This window comes from Gymnogyps californianus, chromosome 1 (assembly GCF_018139145.2).
Source record: "Gymnogyps californianus isolate 813 chromosome 1, ASM1813914v2, whole genome shotgun sequence".
Taxonomy (NCBI): Eukaryota; Metazoa; Chordata; class Aves; order Accipitriformes; family Cathartidae; genus Gymnogyps; species Gymnogyps californianus.
This window is the reverse complement of record NC_059471.1, coordinates 14,127,596-14,154,059: the sequence shown is the minus strand read 5'-3', so window position 1 is coordinate 14,154,059 and position 26,464 is coordinate 14,127,596. Positions and strand designations below refer to the sequence as shown.

The window sequence follows — 26,464 nt, the reverse complement described above, 5'->3', positions numbered from 1 at the left end:
GTTATAGTTTATAAATACATGTAATATAGTGTATACATAGTACATATATAAATAGTATGTACCCCATAATAAATACCCCAGTATTTGTCCCAGAGTGTACAGAAAACATTCTTTGTGATTAACATACATTTATTGCAGGTATTTCATGTTGTAATACACGTGGATGAGGATTTCTTGTCTCTTAAAGTTTTTAATGCAAATTACTGCTTTGCTTTTGTATATACCATGTAAGAGGAGATTCTCTGTAGTTTAAGGGTTAAGCTCCTTAGAAGACAGTTTTGTGGCACCTCTAATTAGTTCTATATTTTTTGGTCGTTCTCCTGAATATGGTTGACAGAGGTACCAGGTGATTTCTGCTGTGTGCTCCTTCAGTAATTGTTGAAGTCAGTGATCTTACAGAGACCTTTTCCTCATTACTCCAAATGGGGGTCACATTACTGTTTTTCTGCACTAAAGATCAGTACTGTACAGCTCAACATCTTAGAAATACTCCTATCCTATTCTAATTAGAAAATTGAGGAAATTAAACATATTGAGCCTGAATCTGGTAACATAGAGGGAACTTGAAGATAATTAAAAGAACGTAGCAGTGCCACCAAAATATTCTCATTTTAACAAATGCCAATTAAAATCAAAGATATTGTAAGCTGAAAGATATTTTTTCTTTAAAGTCCAGCAGCCTATGATTTTTTGTTGATTAACTTGGCTCAGTACCTAGAAGAAAAATAATCTCCAAGTTAGAACAAAGGTATTCTGAACCCTTAAATAGACATAGTTACACTCTGTTTCAGTCTATCTGGATGAACTGAATGATGAATCTGAATCATCAATCTGATGATTGTATCTGGAGAGTCAATACCCACTTAACTAGGATAATGGTTGCGCAATTTTTTAGCACAATTTTATCTTGTGGTTATATGCAGTTCTTAACGTTAACAGAAGGAAGGGAATATAAACAAAAAGAAGCTAAAACAACAACAAAATCCATTAATTCCATACTAAGGCTTGTCTCCATATCCAAAGGAGAAGTTGAATATGATTAAAACCAGTGTAATAGCTGGATTGGAGTCAGGAAATTTATATCAGTGCCAAATCAATTACAGGTTGCAGGTGTCCAGAATTAATTTAAATAAATTGCTGTAAATCAGGCATATCTGCCTTGAGTGGAGAGAAGCAGAAAAGAAAGTACAAATAAAAAAGTATTTTGTTTACATTAAAATGTTGAAAAATATCAGAAAATAAATGTCAGAAAGAAATTTGTACATCGTTTGGCAGAGTTTTCATTCTAAAATCTAAAATCTGTTTGAAGGTCTCTTCTCAAACTACATTAAAGTGTGCTTCATTTTTAGAAAGGGGTTTATACCAAATGACTTTGTTGTATCTGATGTTTATACTTTCTGTGTTTAAGATTAGACATAATATAGCTAACAGACATTAAAATAACCTGAATTCTGTATTGCACAGACAGAAGCTTCAGTGCAGGTAAATAAATATTGATTTATACTTGCAAGTACATAGAAAAAAAAATTATATGAACAAATATTTAAGGATCCTAAATGTTAGAAACTGTATATATAAAAGTGATACTATGTAAATATGTATGAACATTTTTCAGTATTGTTCTTCTTTGTCATTAAAAGTTGTTAATTTGTGAAATCGTATCAAACAGACATTTCAAAGGTCAGAAAAATTGCTGTCCTATAAAAATCCCTACAAAACCATTGAAATCCAATAACGAAAACAATATGTGGTGTGTTTTTCTAAATCTTAGAAAAAGGATTGAACAAAGTCAACTTCTACATCCACAGAGTTCCAAGGACAATGAAGTTGCAATGCACATGACACAAGTCACAGCAATGTTTTCACTGTAATGTGAGACTTTCCAAACTAAAAAATGTTGGTGAAATATATCAGTTTGCAGTGGTTCAAAGATCTGTCTGAACATCCAATACATCAGACCCTTGCTTCTTCTTTTCTCTGAAGCTAAATTAAAACTTAAACTGTAACTAAAAAAAAGATAAAAGAAGAGCAGATAAAATTCCAGGAAGACAGAAGAGAGAAAGAGAGAAAAAGCAGAACTTCAGACAAGTGTACACACTGTGCTACAAATACAGCGGGATGAAGAACATAGTGTTAGGGAGTGAATAAATCTGATTCTGTAAGCTTGCAGCCATGAAAGTGAAGGTCTGTTTGAGTAATTGGGGCAGGAAAGTCACTACAATTTGGAATGCTCTTCAAATAGAAAGGTCTTAGGTCCGTGCCCAAGACTCTATGTGGATTTATTCTCACAGAAAACTGCATTTGGTGGTGAGGTTCTGAAGATGGGATTTGTCTTATCTCAGCTACTTAAGAGTGTTGGGTCTTGTCTAAACTACTTGTCTGGTTCTGTCTCGCTATAGTGAGCACACAGAAATAAGCATATCAGGGGACAATTCACATCACTAGTCTTGGATGGGTATTTTGGGCTGAGTGCAGCACTCGGACCAGCTCTTGCTTTACAGCTTACCAAAAGACCAGATGACTGGCTTAGAAAAAGAACCCATCTTCTGGATTGCTAAAGCCTGGTGTGACTCAAACCCTCAGTCTCTGCTGAGAAAAGGAAAGTAAAACCTGTTTTGCCCGAAGTGGAGTGTGAGGCAACGCAATAGTCAAGAGACATGGCAGTTCCTATGCTGACAAAGTCACACCTGCAGGAGTCGTGGTGACAATCAAGTTCATGAGATTCCTGCTCAATATAGCTGTTCCTCCATGGACACTCTCCTGCAGTCTGGGCAGAGACTGAGGGGGGTGCAATCAAGAAGCTGCTGCTGCTGAATACTTGCGTAAAGCACATGAGGACACTCAAATCTTTATGATAGGGCCACATAAAGTCTGAACGAAAAGCTGGGCTGACAGTGGATATGGGGAAAAAATAATATACACACACACGCACACACACACGTTTTTATATATATCAGATCCTTTGGTTCTGATGCTTACTAGTATTTAAATCAGGAAATGGAAAAAAGTATATATATATAAAAGCATATAATATATATAGGTGTATATATATATAACATGCCTAGCATTTTTGATTAAAACAATTTTGCTGTATTTTTGTCTTGATTGTACATTACTCAGATGGGTATTTTATCAATAAAAACCATTGGAGTTTTTAAACATCCTGTGATATTTGGTGAAATGTGGTTTTTCTAATTGATAGTGTTTATGAATGCAAAAGGGACACTTACTAGACAGGGCATTTAGTCCAAGATAACTGAAATGGAGAAAAAGAACAAAAGAATTTGATGGAGAGGAGAAGAGGGAAATTTGTGTTGTGCACAGGAGCAGAGGGAGAGAGAAAAAGACACTGGAGTCAAGGAAAAGGAGGTGGCACTAGCTACAACACGCCCAATGCTCACAAAAGCATCTCAAAACACAGTGTGGAAACTTGATGTGTTTCTGAATTGCATGCAGGGATGGTACAGGTCTGTAAACTCCCTCTGGCTTTTCCTGTGTGATACATTACACATGCAGTCCCTTCTGCCTGACAGAAGTGTCAATAAATTTAGTTACCTATGTTATCTTGAAAAGGAGAAGGGGTGAGAAGAAAGCATTGTGAAAAGAGAGCTACCGAAAGCAGTAAGTCTCATCAAGAAGCTATTAGCAATTAACTTCTTTGGTTACCTGTACTACAAATCAAAAGCCCAGCTTTTGAACTGGCTTTTCAAGTAACTTAACTAAAACCACATACACTTGTAAAACAAGGGGATGACAGCTGAGAATGTGAGAAACCTCTAAGAGAGATGTGGAAGGGAAGACTAACAACTCAACATTATAAAACACCAGCTAGTAGACTGCCTCACTGAATCAGTTTAGTGGAGACACAAAATACTAGAAACTTTGTGACCGGGGACATGACTCTAGCCAATTTGGGAGTTTGTGTACTGTAAAACATCTATGAGTTTCATTTGCTTCTAGGTTTCTGGTTTGAAAGAGGAAACGTTATATGATTCAATCCTGGGTACCACACAGTCTGTTACAGCCTCATTTTTCTGCTAGCTTGTTTCACACAGCTCCCATTCACATATCATCTGTTTCTCAGGGCATAATTTGGCCTCAGATCTCATCCACCAAATCAAAGTTCTTATTGTTTTTTAGAGGCAACATACACAGAGGCAGATAGATAATAAACCTGCATTGTAGTTACAACCTGCGCCTGAAGATTTTTAATAAAGTGTTACAGACTAAAATGACTGTTCTCGTATATCACCATTAATGTGGTAAATGGCTCCCATGACCCTTTGCCTGTCTATAAATCACAAACTATGAAGATATACCAGGGTGATCAGATCAGTCAGTGGACGTTTAATTAAGTGCACAGTTTTTCAAGCTGCTATTTATAAACAAGCAGAAGTAATTTTTCTCCTGCAGTAGAAAATTAAAGTCTAGATGAAGGTTTACAAATTAGATTAAGATATACTTTTTCTGGACTATACGTTTAACCAAGAAATGCACTTATATTATCTCACTGAAAAAGTGCATATCAAATCCTACACTCTTTTATGGACAGTGTTTAGCATTTAAAGAGGATCTGACAAGAGCTCCAGCATGTGTCAGAGAAAATATTTCTATTGTTTTCATGTGTCATATTGAATATCAGTCTCACTAATACCACTAATAGTACTTCAAAGTCTTTTATTATGCTGTGTTTGTGTCTCATGACAAGCAATGTGTCCTGGGACAAACTGCCAGCGCCAACTTTTCTACATGGAAAACATAATCTTTTCATCTTGACTTCTGGAATTTAAATAATGAATTGCATTTCTTCCACAAAGAATGAAACCTGCTTACATAAGCATCATTCATTGTATCAACTTGTGTCCTCATCTGGGAACTGCAGGTGCCTGAGCAGTGCCTAGCACAATGGACACTAAGACAACATTCATATCAAGTGTGTTATTTGCACATTTTTGGTAGCTGAATTGTTATAACAAAAAAATTTTCTTGGGAAAGAACAAATGCAATTTTATTTGTTCCTTTCCTTTCCATTCAATTTTCTGCCTTTGTTTGGGTTATGAAATAGCCTTTTATGAAATTGTTGATCTCAATTCAGGTGTTAGTAGACCAAGTTGAAGGACTATATATAGATCAGTCGGGTTATGTTCTAATACCTTTTGGCTAAAAATTAATGAACCCATGAAATGACAAGCAAGGTGGCTGTTCAATATTTGTGATCCTCTGATTTTACCTGAATTCAAATTTTCGCCTTCTTTGATCTTTCTCTCCTAACTTTGAATAATTTACATTCGTTGAAATATAACACTTTTTCTCTCTATAGACCTGGGATAGAAATCCCCTGGGATAGTTTTAAGTGCTAAAAATAATCAACTTGGATAATATTCAGTCAGACATTTCAGTTTCTTCATCATGTTTTGGGCTCAGCCTATGAATCTTTTAATGGGAAACTGATATTTCCCATAAAATGAAAAAGGTGCCAGTTTGCAGTGCTTTAACTGTTTCTAGTTTTGGCCTTCTCTGATGGCAATTCTTTGCTCACAGTCAGTTTACTGCTAAGAATGTGACAAGAGCAGCAGCTTGTAATTTGTCAAGACTCCTTGAGACTTCTTTTAGTTGCTTCAGTAAGTTTAATGCCTATCCACAGAGTCACTTGTGTAGAATCCTTCCTATTGATCAAAATCCTCTGCTTGCTAAGTGCAAAATCCAACTTAACCGTACATGGATAATAATGCCGCAGAGCAATCTACCGCAGAGCTCCGTGGAGTGCTGTTAAGAACCTGGGGCATTGATACTCATTTTTTCAATCACCCTGCTATAGGAACGATAGCAGCTGCATAGAAATTTCTAAGCTTCCAGAAAGTGCATTAAAAGCGTGGCAGGTGTTTCTTTTTTCCTAGCAAGGTTTCAATATCGTACTAAAGAACATTAAGCCACAATCCAGAATAAGAAGTTCCTGTCCTAAACATTTAAGGAGAAAGGAAACTGTTTCTGAAGCCCAGAATCAAGAGCTTTAAAGCAGCATACATTTTCTTGCACTTTGTGTTCACTGAAGAGACACTTCTTTTGTTGGATGAGCTATTCTCGATCAATCTTACCTTTTCCTCCATTTTTTGCTTGAAATGTGTGTTGTGGAAATGTGAATGCAAACGTTGCCCTTTGCAATATTACCAGTGAAATGCTTCAGTTGCTTCTGTAATTAAACTGTTAATTTTGTATTATAGTGAAGGCTCAGCTAGTTCAATAGATGTTAGCAATTTTATCACCAAATATTTCCTTTTTCGGATGCTTTTAGGGCACAATTAATTATATAGTTTTGATACTTTCCTCTACCTTAGGAAAGTATCTGCCTGATTTTCTTTTGGCTTCCACATAAAAGTTAAGCAGAATTTTAACGTAATTATCTGTGTCCAGAGTATCCTTCCCTTCAAATCCTTCTCAAGTCTACCCTCCAGCCGTTCTCTTACCCAAGCACTTCCCAGATGGGGCTGATGGGGCAGTCTGTCTGTCTGCAGCATCCTTGCTGTAATATGCTCTAACCCTTAGTTACTGTGCTCACAACATAGTGCAGACTGGTACTTTAAGAACTACTTGGAAGCCCCAAACAGAGAGAAATTTAATTGTCAATGTTATGTTCTGATAATGCTTAAGTACTGAAAATATTAGACATGATATTTAAAAACTTTGCAGAGCTCATTTCTTTCCGTTTGATCAGTTAGGGAAGTCTGTAAGTCTAAAACAGTTGCAGAAAGAATCAGATTTTGTCTTGGGCAGACATCTTCGAAATAGTAGCAAACAAGCAAATGCCTCCTAAAATCATTTCACAGTTGGAGACTACAGTGTGGATTGAATAATAAATACTAATCATGGTTAATGCAGTTGTTCCTGAACATGATAGACAACTGACTCTTTTTTCAACATTTTTTTTCACTGTCTCAGTCATTCTGAATACAGGGCCTGGGAGCAAAGCCAGAAGCTCAGTGACTTGATTATAGATGAAACCATGGGAAGCTACTCACTGAACAAAGGACCTGAGTGTAGAGAAAACTGATTTTTATTAAGTGAAAGGTGCAAAAATTATAAGGAATTCGTATCTCAAGCAAAGGGAAAAACGTAATCGTGGGAAAGGGCTCCAGAACTAAACTGGATAAATAAACAGTTTGAAAGTTATCACATAAATTGGAAAAGAGGCTATGATGGAGGGAAAAGGGAATATACAGAAAGGTAGACTATGTTTTGCTACACACTGAAAACGAAATGATGTATTGCATAGGGAATTAAAGTATGGAGAAAGAATAGCTGTTTGGATCATTTGAAAGGAAGACAAAATTAAGACTCTAAACTACAGTACTTTCTCACTTAATGTCCTTAAATTCATGTTGAACAGAATGAATCAAAGTATAAAAAGGAGTGTTACTCTGAATAAAAGAGCACTCAGAGTATAGGAGATCATACCCAAAGTTATCCTGTGGCTTTTCTCAGCTGACCCCACATCACTGAGAAGTTAACCATATGTACTACTAAGGAATATGGCTGGCTCTGAAGAGAAACATATTGTCCATGGAAAGAAAAGCAGCTGAAGACTGGTCCTCTGAAAATGAAATCAGATGATACATCGAGGTAAATAGAAACATCTTTTTTTGTGTATTTACAAAACTGATGAGCTGAAAAGGGGAATAGGACTTCCTCCCTGCAGTAACCTGGAGAGGAGCTACCAGCAAGGTAGAGCTACCTATTGCTGGGCCATTTGTGCAATCAAGCATTTTGAGACCAAACGGATGACAAGGTGAGAATATGGTGCCACAAGTTCAAGACTTTTGAATATAGGCAATATGCTTTTTATGTGCTCACAAAGCTGTGTGAACGGTAGTACAGTAAATGCCACATAACTGTCAAAAAAAGGGCCACAATAATTCCCATGTGTGAGTTTAATTCCAATGACTTGGTAGAAGTCTTTTTTTTTTTAAATTTTATGTCTTATTTCCTAAAATGGTACTCCATTCCTGAAAGCAAATTATCTACATGTAAAAAAACCCACAAAAATCAACACACACTCACAAGCAGAAAGTAACAGACAGATAGGGGTTAAATTAAAATGGCCTAATTACAGAATTAAAAGTTAAAAAATTGAGTATATGATCTGCAAATGAACAGTGTTCCCATTTTTATTATCTGACCTATGTATACTCAGTTTTGTTACACAGTTCTCTACACTCTGGGGTCCTGTTGGAAGTATCTGAATTAGTTTGTTTCAATATTGTGTTTATGCAGTGACAATTTTTTCATTAATATTATAGAGCAAATTACATTCAACAGAACAGGAAACCCCTTGCTAAGGAATAAATGAATTTTAATAAATAAGGATTCATTTACTGCTGTAGTTGCAAGTATTTCTTTTTATAGGAGTTTGTATTAGACACAAGGGATTCTCTTCAATGCAAAATCTGGATTATATTTTCTGTTATATGCTTTTATCTAAGTGTCACATGAAAGTGCAGTTGAGCCATAATGCAGAAGTTAAAAATCAAGCAGGAATCATGTCTTAAAGGAAAAAGCACATGTGCTTAAATTCAACAGTCTGAATCGCATGAGTCTTTTAAGCTGACATTAGAGTTTAGAAACCACTGTGTATTAATGGAATATCAAAGACGATGTATGATATCCCTGAGTGGGTATTCAGTGGACGACAAAGAACTATTGTATTGGCCTTGATCCTGCAAAGGAGCACAGAATGAAAACCTCAAACAAAACACAACAACACAACTGCAATAATACTCTGTGCCTTGCATGCGAAAGTGAGGAAGTGTTGAAAAACTGATTCAAGACAAAATGAATCATCACTAAAGGGAATATGGTGATAAAAACTTCAACTGATATACCTTTCTGAATGCTGCACTTAGCTCTTGAAGTACTAGGAATTTTAAGTCCCCACAAATACTACTTTTCATCTGAAGGATATTCAGTACGGAGATAAAGTATATGGTGCCATTTATGGCTAATTGCCGTTAAAACCAAGAACTCACAGTGAAAAACAGCATCTCTGTTGTCATACAACCCAGGCAATGTAAACACAGAGGGTCTTTTACTTCCCTTGTTTTTACCTAGAAAAAACCATAATAAGTATTATAATTCCCATTACAAGGTTGTCAGAACAAAACTAGTGCATAGTGTGCTCTGAGACACAGATTGTTCAGAGCTTATTGACGCATGAAATCAGAATGAGGAGAAATGCTAGAATGAGGAGATAGGCTGAGAAAGATTTGTCTGCAGTTACAGAGATGTCAGTCATGAAGTCTGAACTGTTTAGCATAATTTCTGCTGAATCCACTTAAGGTCTAAGGTAAATTAAAGGTACATTAATGTTAATAATTCTTTTAGCTTTATTTATTGGAAAGTTTGCTTACAATATAAGCGATTTCAGTTTCTGAGTTGTAAAAGATTCTGTATATGTCTGTGTTAAATAGCATGTTATTTTCAACACATCTGTCAGCAGCCTACAAACACATGGCTTTGGCACCTTGTTTTACTTTTCTATGAGAACGTAGGCTGCCTTTCTTTTGTAAAGAAAATTAGAGTTACCCATTACAGATTCTAAAAGAAAACTTTTAACACCTAAATTATGTTTATTATTTAGATTGTTAAAAAAAACACAGTAGGGTTTGTGCTGCAGAGAAAATAGAGTCCTTCAAAGAAATGCCCTGTTTTCTTCAGTTCATGCCTTTAAAATCCAAAAATGCTACTCTTCAAAAGATAAACTTTATGCAGAAAGGAAAATTTCGGGGTGGAGAAGAACAACTGGACCCACACCTCAACCACAAGTGAGTCATTGATTATTAAACCATACACGAAGAGAGAAATCCAGGGCGATGCATGTCACTGTTGTTGCAGTGCAGGGTTTTGAGTCTTCACGTCATCGAATCATATAATCATAGAATGGTTTGGGTTGGAAGGCACCTTAAAGATCATCTAGTTCCAACCCCCCTCCCATGGGCAGGGACATCTTCCACTAGACCAGGTTGCTCAAAGCCCCATCCAACCTGGCCTTCAACACTTCCAGGGATGCGGCATCCACAATCTTGTTTGGCTCTTCCATCAGCCTGCTGCAGAGCAGCCACTACTTTGCACAAACCTCAGTCCCAGTCCATATACTGCCTGATGTAGATTCAAGCTTCAGGTCAAACATTTACCAAAGGTGGTAAACCCTCTCCAGCACTGAGCTATTGCTCGCTTTACCGTAAAGAGATCTCTTTCCTCTCTTCCCTGATGAAAGAATTGCTAAAGACTAAGACTAAAGAATTGCTAAAGACTAAAGAATTGCTAAAGACAAAAGAAGTCTTAGTGTAGCTTCGATTTATAACGAGGGGTAATTATAAAAGGTGATTTATTTTTTTTAGCTTATCTTTTCTTTAGAAGTATGAGGTGGACATGAAATGAAGTGATCAGGAAAGTATTGAGAAAAAAAGTAAGTTGAGAGTATGTTCCCGTCCCAGATGAAAAAAAAACAAATGGACAATGAAAAAATCAGCTCTAGAACAAACACAGTTCCTAAAGCACAGCAAGCAGGAACTAGCTGTTATTGCTACAGTTTCCATCTTCTTTTGAGAGCTCTTTCTGGCATCTTCTGGTGGCTTGCCATTGCTGCTGAGGGTTGTCTTCTGGAGACTTTTGCTTCTATCAGCTAACAGGAAGCTTCTGTTGGCTGTTTTCTGGTTAGAGGCAGTCTGTGCTTTCTGTCTTCAGCTGACTGCTGTCAAGAAGTGATCCGAGCACCCCTTCAGCTGGTGCTTGAGGGGCATCTGTGCAACTGTCAGGCCAGAGTGCCACTAACAGAGACCCGGCAGTTGTTAATGCAGTAGTGCATACAGACTGTGAGACATCAGGAAGGATAGACAAGAGATTGACAGGCTCTTCTCAGAGGCCCTGGAGAGCTAAAAGCCCAAGCTATGTGAAACAAGAAATTTGGGTCAGCTAGAGACTACACTCAAAAGAACAGTAGATGGAAGCTCTCAAGATTGGGGAAACTGGAAAAGCATGACCTCAGGCAATAACAGTCTTCCTAGATCTTGACCTGTAGATCATTTACACCTGTAGGTCTGCAACTTCAGGACAGATATAGTGCCCTGGGAGCAGCTGAGGTGGAGGAAGACCCATCAGAAAAGGCATCAAAGCCAGCTGACCCTGGACCAAGTATTTGCGTAAAGAGGAAAAGGTGGGTGATCATCACTAGGATCTTCTTTGAGTGTGTGTGGGGAATGAATTGGTTGCACTGCCTGTTTCAAAAGTCTGTAATCAGTGATATAAAATTCAGCTGGTGGCTGGCTACTAGTTGGCATCCCTCACGGACTCATAGAGGGGTCACAGCTCTTTACAGGTCTTATAAATGGCCTGTACAACAGCAAGGAGTGCACTCAGTGGGTTCACAGATGATACCAAATTGACAGGGTGATAGACATGCTGTAGAGCAGGGTTGTTATTCAGATGGACCTCAACAGGTGGATAAATGGGCTGAGACAAACCTCAGAATCTTTAGTAAAGTTCTACATCTGTAAAGAATAGCTCTGTGCACAAATACAGACTCACCATGACCAGATAAAAGCAGGTCTGCAGAGAAGGACCTGGGGTCCTGGTTGACACCAAGCTGAATATGAGCCAGCAATGTGTCCTTACAGTAAAGAAGGCCAACCATCTTCTGAGCTGTATTAGTAAAAATGCAGCTGGCAGGTTGAGAGAGGCAATTCTTCCCCTCTATTTGGCACTTTTTCTTTTGGGATTGTACCTGGAGCACTGAGTACAAGAAGGACACTGACATACTGGAGTGAGTCCAGAAGAGAACCACAGAGATGGTCATGGGGTGGAAGCGCATGACATATGAGCAGAGGCTGAGAATTTTTTTTTTGTTTCAGCCTGGAAAAAAGAAGGTTAAAGGTAGATTTTTTTTTCTGTCTATATCCACCTATTGGAGAGTATGGGGAAGACAGAGCTGGACTTGAAGATGCATAGAATGAGAGGTAACAGACACAAATTAAAATATCTGACTAAATATAAGGAAAAAAAAAATACTGTGAAGGTGTCCAAATACTGGAACAAGTTGACCAGAGAGGTGGTAGAATCTCCATCCGTGGAGATATTCAAGACTGGACTGGACAAAGTCCTGAGAAACCTGATGCAGTTAGTCCTGTTTTGAATGGAGTGTTGGACTAGATGGTTTCTAGAAATCCTATCCAATCTCAGTTATTCTGTAACAGTCATGCTTTCCAGGAGCACTGCAATGTAACAGAACAATACCAAATAGAAGAAAGAAAAGGAAAATAAAGAAAAGATCAATGAAAAAAAGTGATATTTTGTTTATAATAGGTCTTTACTAACTAGCTCCTCATGGATACAAATTTTGCTTTGGGCTGATGACTGTGAAAGACTTGGATTTGGCATTGTTAGTAAAGGATATAAGGGTCCATTCACAGCAAAAAGGTACCAGAGATGTAGAAAGGAAACTTTAAAAAATTGATGATAAAAAAAGAGTAGAAGAGTAAAGGTGTTTCAAAGTTGTGTGTTACTATATCAGGAAAATAGAAGTTGACGATGAGTCAAAGAGATTTGTGGGTGTTCATTTCTGTAGATAGAGGGACAAGGAATTATCAATATAGGCTGAGATTATTTGTAGATTTGTTTGGGCTTTTTCTAGTCTGGAACATATTTTTGCATTTTTTGGTGGGGGGAGAGCTGTCTTTTGATTTTTACTAGACAAGAAGCTTTGAGGAAAGACTCATCAGTTTTTGGATTATAACTTTCCAGCCAAGCTACAGAAAACCTTTTCAGTTCTGAACTCAAAAACATGAAGAGTTAACGTTCCGTGGGTGAAAGGGTTTCCTTAAAAAAACAAATATATACTATCACTAAGTATATGTCACTTGGCCTAGTAGTGACAAATGAACTACACCAGAGGATGTTCTTGGGGTTATGTAGCTGCTGTACATACTGAACAGTAAAGAAAATTTTGAAGGGGAAAGGGAAGATGATACGAAATTGCAAAAACACAATGATAAAAATATAAGATTAATAAACAGTCACTAAACAGTCGAAAGCCTAAGAGAGATTCCTTTGAATAGTGGTAGTTGTTCTTGCCAAAGAATCAGTAATGCATAGATCCGAGAATGTTGAAAGAGGTTGTTCCTACAAAAATAACAAAAAAGGGGAAGTGAAAGGTCTTTCTGCTCTATGGTTTGAGAACTTTGTAAAACTGAAAGGCTTATGGAAGCTACATCAAACAGCAGCTTCAGAAGGTGCATTTTCTGATTCCTGCATAATCATACTTCTGTCATACCATATCACCTTATTATATTGTCATAATACCATATCATCACTTTCCAAGAATATTAGACTATGTAATGAGGGGATTTTATGCATTGTGACCTTAAGTCACACATATGAAAATAACACACTTTTCTCATAGGTCTTCCCAAGTTTTTAACTAGAAACTATAAATTTTTAATCCTTTAAGGATGTTTCAATGGCTTTAACACGGTTAATTTAATGACACTGTGGTAAAATTTAAATTATACATTTCCCAGCTTTAGGCTGATTATGTCTGCTGTGAACATAGGCAAAGAGATAATAGCGAATGAGCATAATACAAAAAGCATATTAGTGACTGTGTACAGAGATGACAGGCTATGGCAGCAGGGGAAGAAAAAAATCATAGTATTACATTAGGTCCAGTGAAGTGCTACAGATATTAAAGTTGGTGCTAGTTTTAATAAATATTTTAAATAATCTGATAAAAATGGTATATTAATTAACTTGGAAGCTATTACTTGTTAAAGTTTAAAAACAGAAACTACAGAAATAATTTTTAAAAAGGGTTTAGCAAGAGGAAAGTGGAAGGGAAGGGCAAGGTTGAAGAATGCTCATTGAAAGTCTTCACAAATATCAAACGCCTCGATTGCTCTTACTAGAATGTTTTCTCTTTTTTCAAGGCTAATCTACTAAACAGAAGTCTCAGTACATTTTTAACCTTCCTGTGTGTATTACACTTATCACTTTTCCCTCTGACTTTCTTTTCATTTATTTGCTGTAGGGACAATAGCTGTATACAGCCACTGAAAAGAAAATGAGAAATACAGGAATTTCAAATATGTATGTAGAAAATCTACTTCCATGGAAGTCACTAACATCAGAGTAATTTGATTTTCACTGATGCTAATAATTTTCCGTGGCAAAATTGGTGTTATACACAACTAGATCACATTAGAAATAGTTTCTTTCACAGTGGTAAACAGGTTTACAATTTACAAGCCATGATGGATCATTCATGTTGTTGTTTTTCATAAGTATTTTGAAATTCTTACCTCCTCTCTATCATTTATTACGGAGAAACATTTAATTTAAAGTTCTTGAGATTGATAGTGTTAAAGACAAGGAACGTAACTCGTAATCAGTAATAGCGTGATACTGCTTTGTGATACTAATTGCCATATTACTTAAATAAAGTAATGCATTGGCTTTCCTTATAGATAAATTGGTATAAAATTTTCATGAGGAAATATAAAGTTTATTTTTTTCACAGTGAAGCAAGTCTGAACCTTGACAACCACAAAGACTGATGTTCTACAGTACTTGAAAATATGCAAAAGTGCAAACATGACAGATATCCCTTGTTCTGACCTAAAGTGTCTTTTTTGCTGGATAAGATGTAGATTCATTGCCATATATTGCTTAGAAATATGCCATTGAGACTGCTGATTGGACAGTATGTTTATGGTCATTTATGTATTGAAATCTGTCCATAGAGTTAGACAGAAGTCTGAAAATCATTGATCTTGAGAGAGTCATTATTTTTTTATCATGACTATGTGGATTAATTGTAGCTTGTTGTTTTCTAGACTAATGTCATTCTTTTTTGTTACTAATCCCATTGCAAAGCCAGTTTCCACCATACTTTTCTTCTAGATATCAAATCACTTGTTTAAGTTTTTTGTATATAATTTAATTTTCTGCAAAGCATATCTAACTTTTTAAAAATATGCATAGAGTTATTCTTCTTCTCTGGGAGCAATTAGCGTATAAATACTGACAGTCCATGGATTTTCAAGATTGACACAGTGGAGAATGTCAGAATATCACGTGAGAGAATATGCCAAATACATGAAAAATTCCCTTTAAATTTTGAAATTTAATAATAAATTTTGTCATATAGCAACAAAGATCACTAATCTTGATGCAATAGGTGATAACCTATTGAAAAGCCACCCTAACTCATTTAGATTTACGACAGATAAGGAAGAATATTCCCTGGGAAAGTGGCTTTCTAGTGCAAAATGAATTTTAGCAGCCCATGTGTAGAAGATCTTTGTCGTCTCCACACAGAGCATGGATGCTGACCAGTAGATCTAACAAAATGGACGTGGACAGTGGGATTGAGTGCACCCTCAGCAAGTTTGCTGATGACACCAAGCTGTGTGGTGCGGTTGACACACTGGAGGGAAGGGATGCCATCCAGAGGGACCTTGACAGGCTTGAGAGGTGGGCCTGTGCAAACCTCATGAAGTTCAACAAGGCCAAGTGCAAGGTCCTGAATGTGGGTCGGGGCAATCCCAAGCACAAATACAGGCTGGGCGACGAGTGAGTGGATTGAGAGCAGCCCTGCAGAGAAGGACTTGGGGGTGTTGGTTGACAAGAAGCTCAACATGACCCAGCAATGTGCGTTTGCAGCCCAGAAAACCAACCATATCCTGGGCTGCATTAAAAGAAGCATGACCAGCAGGTCGAGGGAGGTGATTCTCCCCCTCTGCTCTTGTGAGACCCCACCTGGAGTACTGCGTCCAGCTCTGGGGCCCCCAATGTAAGAAGGACATGGACCTGTTGGAGTGAGTCCAGAGGAGGGCCACAAAGATGATCAGAGGGCTGGAGCGCCTCTCCTATGAGGATAGACTGAGAGAGTTGGGGTTGTTCAGCCTGCAGAAGAGAAGGCTCTGGGGAGACCTTACAGCAGCCTTCCAGTACTTAAAGGGGGCCTACAAGAAAGCTGGAGAGGGACTTTTTACAAGGGCATGTAGTGATAGGACAAGGGGTAATGGCTTTAAACTGAAGGAAGGTAGATTTAGATGACATGTAAGGAAGAAGTTCTTGACTGTGAGGGTGGTGAGGCACTGGAACAGGTTGCCCAGAGAGGTTGTGGATGCCCCATCCCTGGAAGTGTTTGAAGGCCAGGTTGGATGGGGCTTTGAGCAACCTGGTGTAGTGGAAGGTGTCCCTGTCCATGGCAGGGGGGTTGGAACTAGATGATCTTTAAGGTCCCTTCCAACCCAACCCATTCTACGATTCTATGAAAATATCGAGCATCACTTAAAATGTGGTTTAGCCCTTTAAGGTTCTATAAATTAAAAGATACACTTGAAGTATATGCTCATATTTTGGAGCCTGACAAGATTTCTCAATCCAAACAATCTGGATTCATTTCACAAATTTCCCACAATGCCTTGGGAATTTCTTCTTTAACATTTTGTTTCTTCCTAATTTAAAAATAGACTTGGTGCCTACAGACTTTAAACATTTTATTGCTATATGGTAAAATGTCACTGAGTGACAGTAATTGTTATTTATCTTGTCACTATTTCAGTGTGACTAATTCAGTGATAATGCCCAGAGATTCTGGCTGAGGTAAGACTCTCATGTGCTTAAACAACTTAAACAGTGATTCTTTCTCTATCAGGAAAATAAATAGCCATACTCCTTCCATATATTGAAGCCAGCTATTGCAGAACTGTTTCCATCCTATTAAATGCTGTTAACCTTTAAAATATGGTGGCAGTACACAGACAGCCTAGCAGGAATGGCTTTTGGCATGCACAAACTCCTAAGATGCCTAAGGACTACTTGGGGACAGCTAGTTGACGCAGGCTAAAATCCAGCCAGGGACTAACCACTTAATAACATAGCTGATTGCATCCCAGTGCAATCCCAGGCAACATTACAAGGCAGCTTTTAATTTACTTGTGTAGGTAAATCATCTGCCCTAACTGATGGACAGCATATATAGGCAGGAAAATGTGAGACTTGTTTTGTGTGCTGTCCTGGACACTCCTCTGCTGTGAGCACTTGTCTTGGTCCATGGCCACTCACTCCAATCCTTCCTGGGCTGCCCTGGCACATGCATGTCTGCCTCTGTGACACCAGCTGACAAGGGAAATGATCTAGCAAAAAAATAGCCCAGGTGAAATAAAGGGGTTATTTTTCACCTGAATCAGATCCCTAAATCTTTTCATTGTAAAGCAAGAGGCCTGAGACAAGGGAAGGAAATTTCAGCAATTTAACTTTGTCATTGAAACCAGACCTGACTGCACCCGTAGGTAGAGAAAAGCAAATCTCTTGCTTAAGGTCCACAAAGCAGGAAACATTTCAGGCATGTTGGGTACTGGACTGTTTCTTTAATCATGTTCTCTGTAAGAGAACATGAGTAAAGAGTAAGAGTTGTTTAGGAGCGTGGCCAAAATCATTGTGTTGCCAGAACTCATGTTGTGTAATACGATCAATTAGTAAAACAGTGCTGCTTTTGAACAAAGGTCCTTTTTTGTGAAGGGATGGTTTTGCCATTTGTTTTTGCTATTTAGTCAAGGTTATCATTGTTTCCCTTTCCTACTTTATAACCAGATCTCTAATTCCCATTATGAGCCTGCCACAGCTAAATTAGACCGTGATTTATGCAAAAATTGAAAAGAAGTGACTTGTGGAACTCTCTCAGGAAGATAAGAGTTTCTGTCATGAAGTTTCTCTTTCTTAATGTCCTCAACATTTTCTCTCTTCACTACTTTTGGTCATTAAAGTGCCACTTGGGAATCTGGGGATCAGCTGGTGGCATGAAATTAAGTGTTTAAATTCCCAAGAATCTTAGATGAATTTTCTATTAAGGACAAATTATGCTGAAAGTCATAGTCTGAAGAGCCTTAAGCAAAGAAAAACCTTTAGGTGACTGATGACTTGTCATATTCTGCCTGTGTGGTGCACAAACAGACAGCTGTTTATAACAACAGCAGAGAAATGAATTATAGAATCAGAATTCATGAACTGTTTGCTCAACTGATAATTAGTTGAGTTGTGTAAGCAGATATTCAAGACGTATACAGGAGACCAAATATCATGTGGTTGTTAGCAACTTAAAAAGGTTGAGCCCCTCAGCTTTTTCTTTTCAGTAGTGCTATGGGATATATATATGGGATACTTACAGTCCAGTAACTGAGAAAAAAATCAAGAAATGCAATTGTATGGAAATACCAAAAAACAAGGTCATACAGGGTGGGACTCAGCTCCCTAAGTATTAGCGTCTAGTCTGTAGCTGCCTGAAGAGGTCCAAAACATCCACATGTGCTTGATGGATACTACAGAGTAATTATGTGAGACTTGCACTCTGCTGACAAAGCAGCTGGAGGCCAGGGAAGTGATTGTAGGGAACTGCATATCTGTTTTTACACAATTAAATCCTATTTGAATTGAAAATTGGTAAGATATGGTGGAACACTTCTTCAAACATCAACCCAATGAGTGAAGAAGAGAATGTTTTTCTAAAATAATGTGTATTTCAATGCACTGTTACCTAAACATACACTTCTGTATTAGAATCAAGCATTATTTCCCTAAAAAGAGTCAGTGAGTGCCTAAATAGCTGTATAGCAGTATATGAAGTACTGTATTAAGAAGAAATAATAGAAAGTATTGTCCTGAATACCATTCCTGGGAAGAAAGACTGGGGTGTTTCAGTTCAGAGAAGTCATTTAGGATCTTGTAGATAACAATTTCCTGGAATATAACCACAGAATTCATTTGGTAGCCTGTGGGAAATGCTATTTGTTAAACTAATTGAAACACATGAGTGGCCATTTTCTTTGGATATTTAACAGATACTTAATAGTCTGCTCCTATAGTTGGATTAATTCTGAAGATCTTTATTACGAGGAAAAAAAATTGTGGTGTTTTCACCAAAAAGGGGAAGGGAAGTAGACTGAGCTACTGTGCTGTCTGTGTGGCTGATCACACAGATGCAGAAAAGATACAAGTTGAGCCTGATACAAGTTGAGCGTGGTGCAACTTACGGACCAATAGACAAACTGAAAATTACAGTTCAGAGCAATTTTCCATCCATTTTACATATATACTTTGTTTTGCCTTCACAGTGCACAGTTTTCAGTTTAAACAAATGGTACATACCACAGTTAGATGGAAATTCTTTTGGAAAGCTACCACCATGATTATGAAGAAAGCACATAATATATACCTCTGTTACAAGCAAATACATGTTCATATTTAAAAACATAACGCAACGTGTACTAACCAAAGTACTTTATAAAATTGAATACAAATTTCACCTGCAAACTCAAATAATTTTTTATTGTTTCTGCTCTGAAACACCCTTCTTTTTCTTTTCTCCTTTGATTTTTTTCATAGCAATTGAGCTATAAAGCCATTAAAATAGGAACTTACAATGGAAACACTGACAGATCCTTAAATATAGTAGAGTGAAGAGTAAAACTGTAATAAGAACCTGTCAAAACTGAAAATGAAGGAGTCTGAGAGACCAGAAGAATATAAAAAACATGTCCATTTCTAAGTTTTTGAATGATGACATTTTTAGATTTAAGTGCTCTATGTGTTTCCACTAATTGCATAGCAAAGTGTGACAGATGAAATATCTAGGCATACAGGACAACTACTTCTGTAGTTCAAAGATTTTAGTATTAACCTGAAGGTAGGTAAAAGGCAATAGACTCAGGCTTCCCTGTGTCTCTGTCTAGCAACACTGTAGCAATCCTATATTAGTATTTGTAATTTAATGTCCCCACACAAGATCTCTCTCTTCCCTTTCTTTTCTCTGACTTCTTTCACAGCTGCTGGGTGTTAGAGAAACATAACTGAAAGAACACAAAATGATGCAAATTTAGGTAAAGGCAAAATTTCAGCAGCTTCAATTCACTCCCTCATGTATTATGTTACACACAGCTTGAACACTTTGTCCCCTCCAGTGGATTTAGTCTTCATTTAGTACCTATAGACAATGATTCTCACTTAATGAGTACTGTTTAGTGTTTTCCTGTTCTTCATAGGTGAATGTGTAGCTTGAAATTTTATATCCGCCTGACTATGAAGACAGAATTTCCTCATTAATATTTCTCCATGTTTTTAATGCCTCATAGCTTCACAAATATTCACGTGTCCCTATTTTCAGTATCCACTAATTTTATTGGTGATATTTAAAGACTGACTCTCAGAGCACTTGCTATTAATATCCAGTACTTTGATGTTCAATCTACAGCTTCTACAGGCTTCTCTATGGCTGCAAATCGGTCCCAATGACCTCAGGTGAGGCACACAGTAAATGAAGAACATGTCAAGCAGACAGTAACTTTGTTACAAGGCAATACACAGTGGGCAGGTTTTGTATGAATAAGTGACATCTCCATTTTATGAATTTTGGTGGCCAAGTAGGTTTGGGGCAGATCTGAATGGAGAATTTAATGTCATGGAAGAAGCGTTGATATTAGTTCATTATATAGCCGTATTTATTATAGATCAGAGCCTCCCAGCTGATCGACACACTGATCAACTGATACGCACACTGATGGGAGGGAATAAGCAGGCAGAGCCAGACTCTTCTCAGTGGTGCCCAGCGACAGGACAAGAGGCAATGGGCACAAACTGAAATACAGGCAATTCCATTTAAACATCAGTTCCATCTAAACATAAGAATATCTTTCTTTTTTACTGTAGAGATAATTAACTGGAATAGGAACAAGTTTCCCAGATAGGCTGCGGTGTCTCCATCTTTGGAGATACTCAAAACTTGACTGGACATGACCTTGAGCAACCTGTTCTAGCTGACTCTGCTCTGATCAGGGAGGGTTGGACCGGGTGATATCCAGAGGTCCCTGCCACTCTCAGCTGTTCTGTGATTCCTAGATATCGTTCAGAGGAAATGGAATAAAAAGTTTTTACCCACTTGCAATCAATAAAAAAACCACTATGATGTCTACTGCAGGAATAGGAATGCTGAAGTTTGTCTTCTGGCCAAATCCAGGCCAGGCTATTGCATTCAAACTATCTAAAATTCCCTCTGCTGCTTAACCTGCCAAAAGTTTTCTTCACCTTATCTCCAAAACTCCTTCAAACAGAAGTGGAATGCAGGAAACTAATTGCTCCATAGGAAAAATGGCTGAATTGAAGTGGCAGGTGGAGTATTGTTACCATTTATTTTCCTCACAGAAATGCTTAATATATTTAGGTCCTCAGGCAAAGTTAACCTTGGACCTAGGTGCATGAATATGAGCAATTATACAATGGCCACAGAGAGGCTGGCACTGTTGTTCTGCTCACAGTGATCTATTGTGCATCTGACCTTCAGAGACTGTTAATCTTTTTCGGCAAAGCTTGTTCTGTCATGTGAAGGAGAAAGCTTAGACTGTGCCATATGGAAAGGGAGCAGTCAATAAATGCAGAACTATATTAACAATGCATACATATATGTTTAGACATCACTGTATTTAGATTTTTTTTTTAGATTAAATATTAATCTGCACACAAATTGAGATATACAAGAAACATTGATAAACATTATTATTTGAGAAGCTTCAAAAGGAAAAGGAACAAAAGCAAAATAAGGCAGCACAAAATTGGCACTATAAAAATCCTGCTTCCTCAGTTACCCATTGGTTGGTTAAATTGTGCCATTTTTTTTTATTTCTTAGTCATCTGAATGCAGAAGAAAAAACAGGGACTGAATAGAACTCTTTGCACTGCTACAGTGCTTTTTGAATGATTTTATTTTAACTATAATTAATGGATATGTAATGGAAATAATGAGCTAGAGTGAAAATTTGATATAAGTTTAATGAGAAGAATATTTTAAATGTAGGAGAAAGACCAAAAACAGATGAACAAAGACTTATATTGCTTTTTAATACCTATGACTCCTCAAGCATATCTGTTCAAACATCAGCTGTAGTCACTCCTACAAGGCAATCTAGACAAGAAAGGTAGGTGACTTCAAGAAAGCGATAAAACAGAGATTACAGCTCATGGAGTAATGGTTCATGAAAATTTGTGCACTAGTAAATCATTAGAAAATACCTGCAATTTACAGAAGCCTGAACACAGGAACTGAAAGAATTTATAAAAAATGTTCGTCCAGAATTTGATCATTGACTCTATTAGTATTACTCATGATTTATATTGATGTAACTGAAAGCAGATTCCAGTCTGTTCTACTGTGTACTATAAAGTTTACTGTCTACATAAAATAATGTTATTAAATATCACTTTTGTTGTCTTCTTTTAGCTTGATAGTTAAGTTTAAAAAACCATTTAATTAGAAACAGGTTCCTGACTGGCTTTCTGATCTGAATAGTCTTGAGTCTGGGTCTTGTTCAGAAGCTGATGCTAAAATAGTAAATGAGGGTTTGATTACAGATTAGGAAGTATCTGACTGGAATATTTCAGAAACTTCACAAAAATGTTTGTTGATCACCATACTCTTGCCCAAGGGCCCAATTCTTCCTACTTAGGACCTAAATCAAAGTTCCAACCAAACATTTTATTACAAATCAAAGCATAATTTTTTTCAGACTGGGATCCCAATATAATATAATCCACTTTTCTATAAAACCAAAACTACTTACAAACTAAAAGATTCAAAAGTTCTTTACAAAATTCTTATGGACTGAAAAACTCAATGTTCAAATCAATAACCAGAGTACACATTATCGCAGGCTGACATAAATGACACACAGTCATCTATCAGCCTGTGATACAATAGAGTCCAGAGAAAAGTGGTTAGTAAAGATAGTTAACAATTTCAATTATTGTGAGATGACTAATGAAAATACGCAGCTTAAATGTGTTTCGCTGCCTATACAACTCCCATTGCTGTTGTGCTCAAGTGTGTTCTAATTCCAAAATAGAAGTATAACAATAGCTTTTTTTCCCCTCTTCTTAACTTTTAGGTGAAAATGCTGATGAACTTACGTTTGTTTGAATGTATTAATGACTCACTGAGATAATCATATATGAAAGAGATTTGAATTTTACATATCGTTCCTTTCAAATGCTGATAGTGATCATTAAATGTCCTGTATCAGTAAGCTTCGCAGACTATGCCTTGTTCTTTGGAAGTTTTAATCTTCTGCATAGTAGATCTCCAATACCATATATTTTATTTCATTAAAATGTGGCTTTTGCAGCAGCTCTTGATCTTTACATCTCGTTAAGAGAATGAATTGTGAATACTTTGGAAACTTCATTAAATAAGTATGTTTCTATAGGAGTAATTTCATCAAATTTAAAACATTTATGAGATTGTAACACTCAGAACGATACTTTTTGTCAGCAAATAGTTGTGAATATCTTACTTTTTTTTGCTCTGTCTTATAGACTTGCCACTCATTCAGAACCCAGTTCAAAAGAGCTGTTCTAATATACAGATGTTTTCCAAGTGGAATTAAATGATCTGACTGCTCAGAATAATGGTTGCTCACCAGGAAGAGCAAACCTAGCATAGATAGACTGTGAATATGAAGACCTTGAGTTGGATAATTTGTTCAAAGGTAAAAACAGACCAAGAGATGGAGCTCATGAAGACCCTTTCCACAGTTATGTTGCTAAGTGAGTGGCTTTAGCCTTTTGAATGAATCTGAAACATTTGAGGCTTTTGGACTGCATTAAATTCCAGGAGCTAGAGTCAAGGTCTGACTGCAGCGAGAACTGTACCCTGCCATGAGTCCCACAGGAACAAACTCAGCCTTCTGCTCAGTTACAAATGGAAATGTCACTCGAGGTATTTCTGTCAACCAGCTTTTGGTTGTATGGAGGAACACCTAAGGAGGCAACACAGCTTGGAAGAGGTGGACTAAATGATAGCAGACCCACTGGTCAAGTGGAATTTCTTCTTCTCCGTAGAGGAGAAGGTCTCTTTTGTATTGAGACTTTTTTAACAAATGCGGCTAAATGGAGCAAATTCCTTTTCTGGGCTGGCAGACTTGGCAAAAATAAAACACAACATGCACTTTGTACAAGCACTCTAGAAGAGGAATAATCTGTGGCAGAAAAGAAAAAAAAAAAAAATATTCTGCTGTTCTGTCCTTGCCCTTCCTTATTATTTAATCAGAACGCTTTTTTTTTTAAATCTTTGATGGTTTACTATTCTATGCAAACTCATCACATGACAGTTCCTAACTGTTTTTTGCTGGGATTTTTATCAGCAGTCTATGAAGAAAGCCCATTTTTAAAGTATATAGATGTGCTCATCATGTCAGATTATTCCTTTTTTATAATGTTTTACACAGTTCCCTTCCAATGGTTCCTTCTCAGAGTGCCCAAAACATGGAAACACACATACTGCCTCCATTGATTTACACTTCCTTTCCCAAAATCATGATAGGCATCCTCATCTCCTCTTCAAACAGACTCTATTATTGTTGTTTAAAGCATATTGTATGTAGAGGCAGAACTGAGTTCCCTTGAAACCGATATTCCCCTCACCCCCACCCCTCTATAAACAGTAGATGCAGGGGAACTGCTCTGAATGACTCAAGATACTCCCTGAACAGCTGACTAAAAATTAAGTTGAACACAACCCAAGCCTTTCAAAGATTTGAAATAGTTCAACCGGCTCTTTATCTTCCATGTTTCATCATTTCCCGTTCCAGCCTATGTCGAAAAAAGCAAGTATTGAAAGCTGCAAATACAAAAAATGTAGCTCCAGATCTTATTTTTATGAGATTTTAACCTCCGAGTTAGGCTATGTTTGGACAGACATCAAGTAATTACCAAAATGTTTTACTGGTCTTGGATTAAGATGTGATTTACATGTGATGATCAGAGAAACCATAGCGAGTTTTGTGGAGATGAGAGGAAAAGGTCATGTAGTGAAAACAGTTAACTGTGTAGCTACAACATAGAGGCATCAGTCTCAGAATATTTGATATTATCAGCATCTTTGTAATATCGCTCTGTCATATCTTTTCATTATGTATTATACAACTCATACCTGTTAGTAAAATGTTGTATATAATGCTGTTTTGCTCTGCCCCCCTGAAGAGCCAATATGGCATGAAAAGTTACCCATTTTTCCTTCTCAGAACAAAACAAATGGCGTAACATGAAAATAAAACTCACCTGAATGAAATAGCTTTTGCAGCTAACAAGGACAGATGCACTTTACTGCTTTCATCAGTATTGCACAAATGAACAAAAAGGCCTTGCTTTCATCTTTTTTGACTAATGCCACACAAGTCCGTTTAAGTGGTTCATTCACACACATTACGAGAGAGAAGATAAGATTGCTCTGTGTACTTAAAGACCATGTGCAGGCTGGCAAAACTATTCTAGTGTAGAGACATACAATCTTGTAAAGTGCAATTACAGCTGACATTTAACCTGCAGTGCTTAAACTATGTTTAAAGTACAGAGCTGGACGGAACTTATTTAATCAAACATATTCTGTTAAACAGATGTGCCGCTGAGTACAGAAATTACTTGTATAATTAAATCCTAAAATGGAATCGTATTTTTCTTCTCTGAATCATTTTAAAGCTATTCTTAGACAGACTTCCATTGTGATGAAGCTGCAAATCTGCCTTATTAAAATTATTTCAAATGAATAAGCACATTTTATATTTTATGAGGTCCTGACTACTACAGCCTCTATGCTTTTAATACCCTCATACACTAAATTTGTAGTATTTCTACAGTGTAACTGAAGCATTTCTGAAATGAGTAACAGAAAATAGAGAAAAAACTAAAATAATAACTCCTTTTCATCTGTCTGCATCTCCAAACAATTTTAAGATTTTTTCATTTCAATATTGTGGAAACAATAAAGTCAGACAAAACAGCTTGATAAAATAATTATGCCATACCCATGCTAACATATGCATGTTCTTGTCACTTGCTGTATTTTCATATCATATCACAGCATCAAAAATGCAAACACAATATTTAGTTTACCGAACAGGCTTCTGACCTCTTACTCTCCCTTAATGCTTTGTCTCCTTTCTTCCAAGTGATAGTTGGCTTTGGAGAGGCTTGTGGCTTGCACTCAATGACAATTTCTTGGCCCTTGGTAATAATTATGGTTTTCCTCATTTGATTTAGTGGGAAAGTGGGAGCTGAAGCTGTTAAAAAGAAGTATGTTAACTCTAAAGAGAACAATCACAGCTTCCTGTTTCATTACATTCTAATAGAAGATTAGAATAGTAGATTTGGTTTTGGGGATAGAATCTCCATTTTTGGCTTGGAAATTATTACACCACAGATTAGACGGAATTTTACAAAATATTTGAATTCAGCAGCCAAGACTAGATGGCACATCTATAACTTAATCCAGTTATGAATTAGTGAGGTGTCCTTCACATCAGCATACTAAAGTAAGATTGCTTTTGAAATCCAACAGCTTTGGAAATTGAATGCTGCAGTTGATTTAGCTACACCT

The 26,464-nt window shown here is 37.1% G+C and overlaps 1 protein-coding gene across 1 annotated transcript in view; it reads right to left on the bottom strand.

Annotated features, from left to right (window-relative positions):
• The window catches only part of CNTN5 (contactin 5), a 356,213-nt gene that overhangs the window by 103,799 nt on the left and 225,950 nt on the right, over positions 1-26,464 (bottom strand). Inside the window, exon 11 of the mRNA XM_050914379.1 lies at positions 25,997-26,147. Coding sequence (XP_050770336.1) covers positions 25,997-26,147 — 151 coding nt within the window. The remainder of the gene's footprint in view (positions 1-25,996; positions 26,148-26,464) is intronic.